This window comes from Pygoscelis adeliae, unplaced genomic scaffold, assembly GCF_000699105.1.
Source record: "Pygoscelis adeliae isolate BGI_AS28 unplaced genomic scaffold, ASM69910v1 Scaffold316, whole genome shotgun sequence".
In the NCBI taxonomy this organism is placed as follows: Eukaryota; Metazoa; Chordata; class Aves; order Sphenisciformes; family Spheniscidae; genus Pygoscelis; species Pygoscelis adeliae.
Window position 1 is genome coordinate 447,488 of NW_008824905.1, and position 1,458 is coordinate 448,945.

General features: G+C 47.7%; 1 protein-coding gene across 1 annotated transcript in view; it reads right to left on the bottom strand.

The window, feature by feature from the left end:
* Positions 1-363: 363 nt before the first annotated feature.
* RASSF6 (Ras association (RalGDS/AF-6) domain family member 6) overlaps positions 364-1,458 on the bottom strand; it is a 15,931-nt gene continuing 14,836 nt past the window's right edge. The window contains exon 10 of the mRNA XM_009324880.1: positions 364-439. Coding sequence (XP_009323155.1) covers positions 364-439 — 76 coding nt within the window. The remainder of the gene's footprint in view (positions 440-1,458) is intronic.

Here is a 1,458-nt window from a genome sequence, read left to right on the forward strand (position 1 = left end):
ACTATTAACACATTGGTTATTGCAATATTTATCTTGTATACTAGACTTTTGGTAATGCTTTGTATATTAGTAACTTTTAAAGCCTTGTGCTTTTCACAGGATTTTTTCCCCCATCTAGTTTCAAACTAAATTGAGCATCTGTCTTTTGGTCCATCTAGTGCATCTTCTTAGGTGGTTCCCCACTTGCATTCCAGAGCTGGAGAGGAGCGTGGTCAGTTTTGGTTGCACAATTTTCCAGAGAAACTTTAGCACTTGGAACACCCCTGTGCTTCCAGTGCCCTTCAGTCATGACACATTCAAGCGAACATACTGAGTCTCCTTTGGAAAAGGCGGTGCGTGGGTATTCGCAGCAGGTCAGTCACTTCAAACTGTAGTCTCTGTTTTTTTCACAGTTCGACTATGAAGGTGCTGGCATATCATACTCTTCTCTTTTAGGTACCTGAGGTGAAGAGAGAGAGTGCATTCAAGTAACACAGAATCCTGCAAAAATTGAACCCAAATTCTAACATGCTAGGTGAATGGTTGAAGAACGTTATAATAAAAGCTTTTCTGGTAGAAAATGGCAATTGCTACTTATTTTTTTCTTTACATTTCCTGGCCACTTTGATTCAAAGTGATTATCAGATGGTCATTTGATAATAGATCCACAGCTGGCATAGACTCTCATTGCTTTTGACCTCAGGACTCATTATATAATATGTTCAGAAACATCCCTGAAGACAGAGCCGGGGAGCAGAATGAAGTCCCCTTGACCCAAGGGGAGATGGTTAGCGACCTGCTACACCACTTAGACACACACAAGTCTATGGGGCCGGATGGGATCCACCCAAGGGTACTGAGGGAGCTGGCAGAAGTGCTCACCGAGCTACTTCCAATCCTTTAGCAGCAGTCCTGGCTAACCGGGGAGGTCCCAGTTGACTGGAGGATAGCAAATGTGATGCCCATCTACAAGAAGGGCCAGAAGGAGGATCCGGGGAACTACAGGCCTCCCAGTCTGACCCCACTGCTGGGGAAGGTCATGGAGCAGATCATCTTGAGTGCCATCACGCGGCACGTACAGGACAAGCAGGTGATCAGGCCCACTCAGCATGAGTTTAGGAAAGGCAGGTCCTGCTTGACTGACCTGATGTCCTCCTGCGACAAGGTGACCCACTTAGTGGATGAGGGAAAGGCTGTGGATGTTGTCTACCTAGGCTTTACTAAAGCCTTTGGCACCATTTCCCACAGCGTTCTCCTGGAGAAACTGGCTGCTCCTGGCTTGGACGGGCGTACTCTTCCCTGGGTAAAGAACTGGCTGGGTGGCCGGGCCCAAGGAGTTGTGGGGAATGGAGTTAAATCCAGCTGGCGGCCAGTCACAAGTGGTGTTCCCCAGGGCTCCGTATCGGGGCTGGTTCTGTTTAATATCTGTATCAATGATCTGGACGAGGGGATCGAGTGCACCCTCAGTCAGTTTGCAGA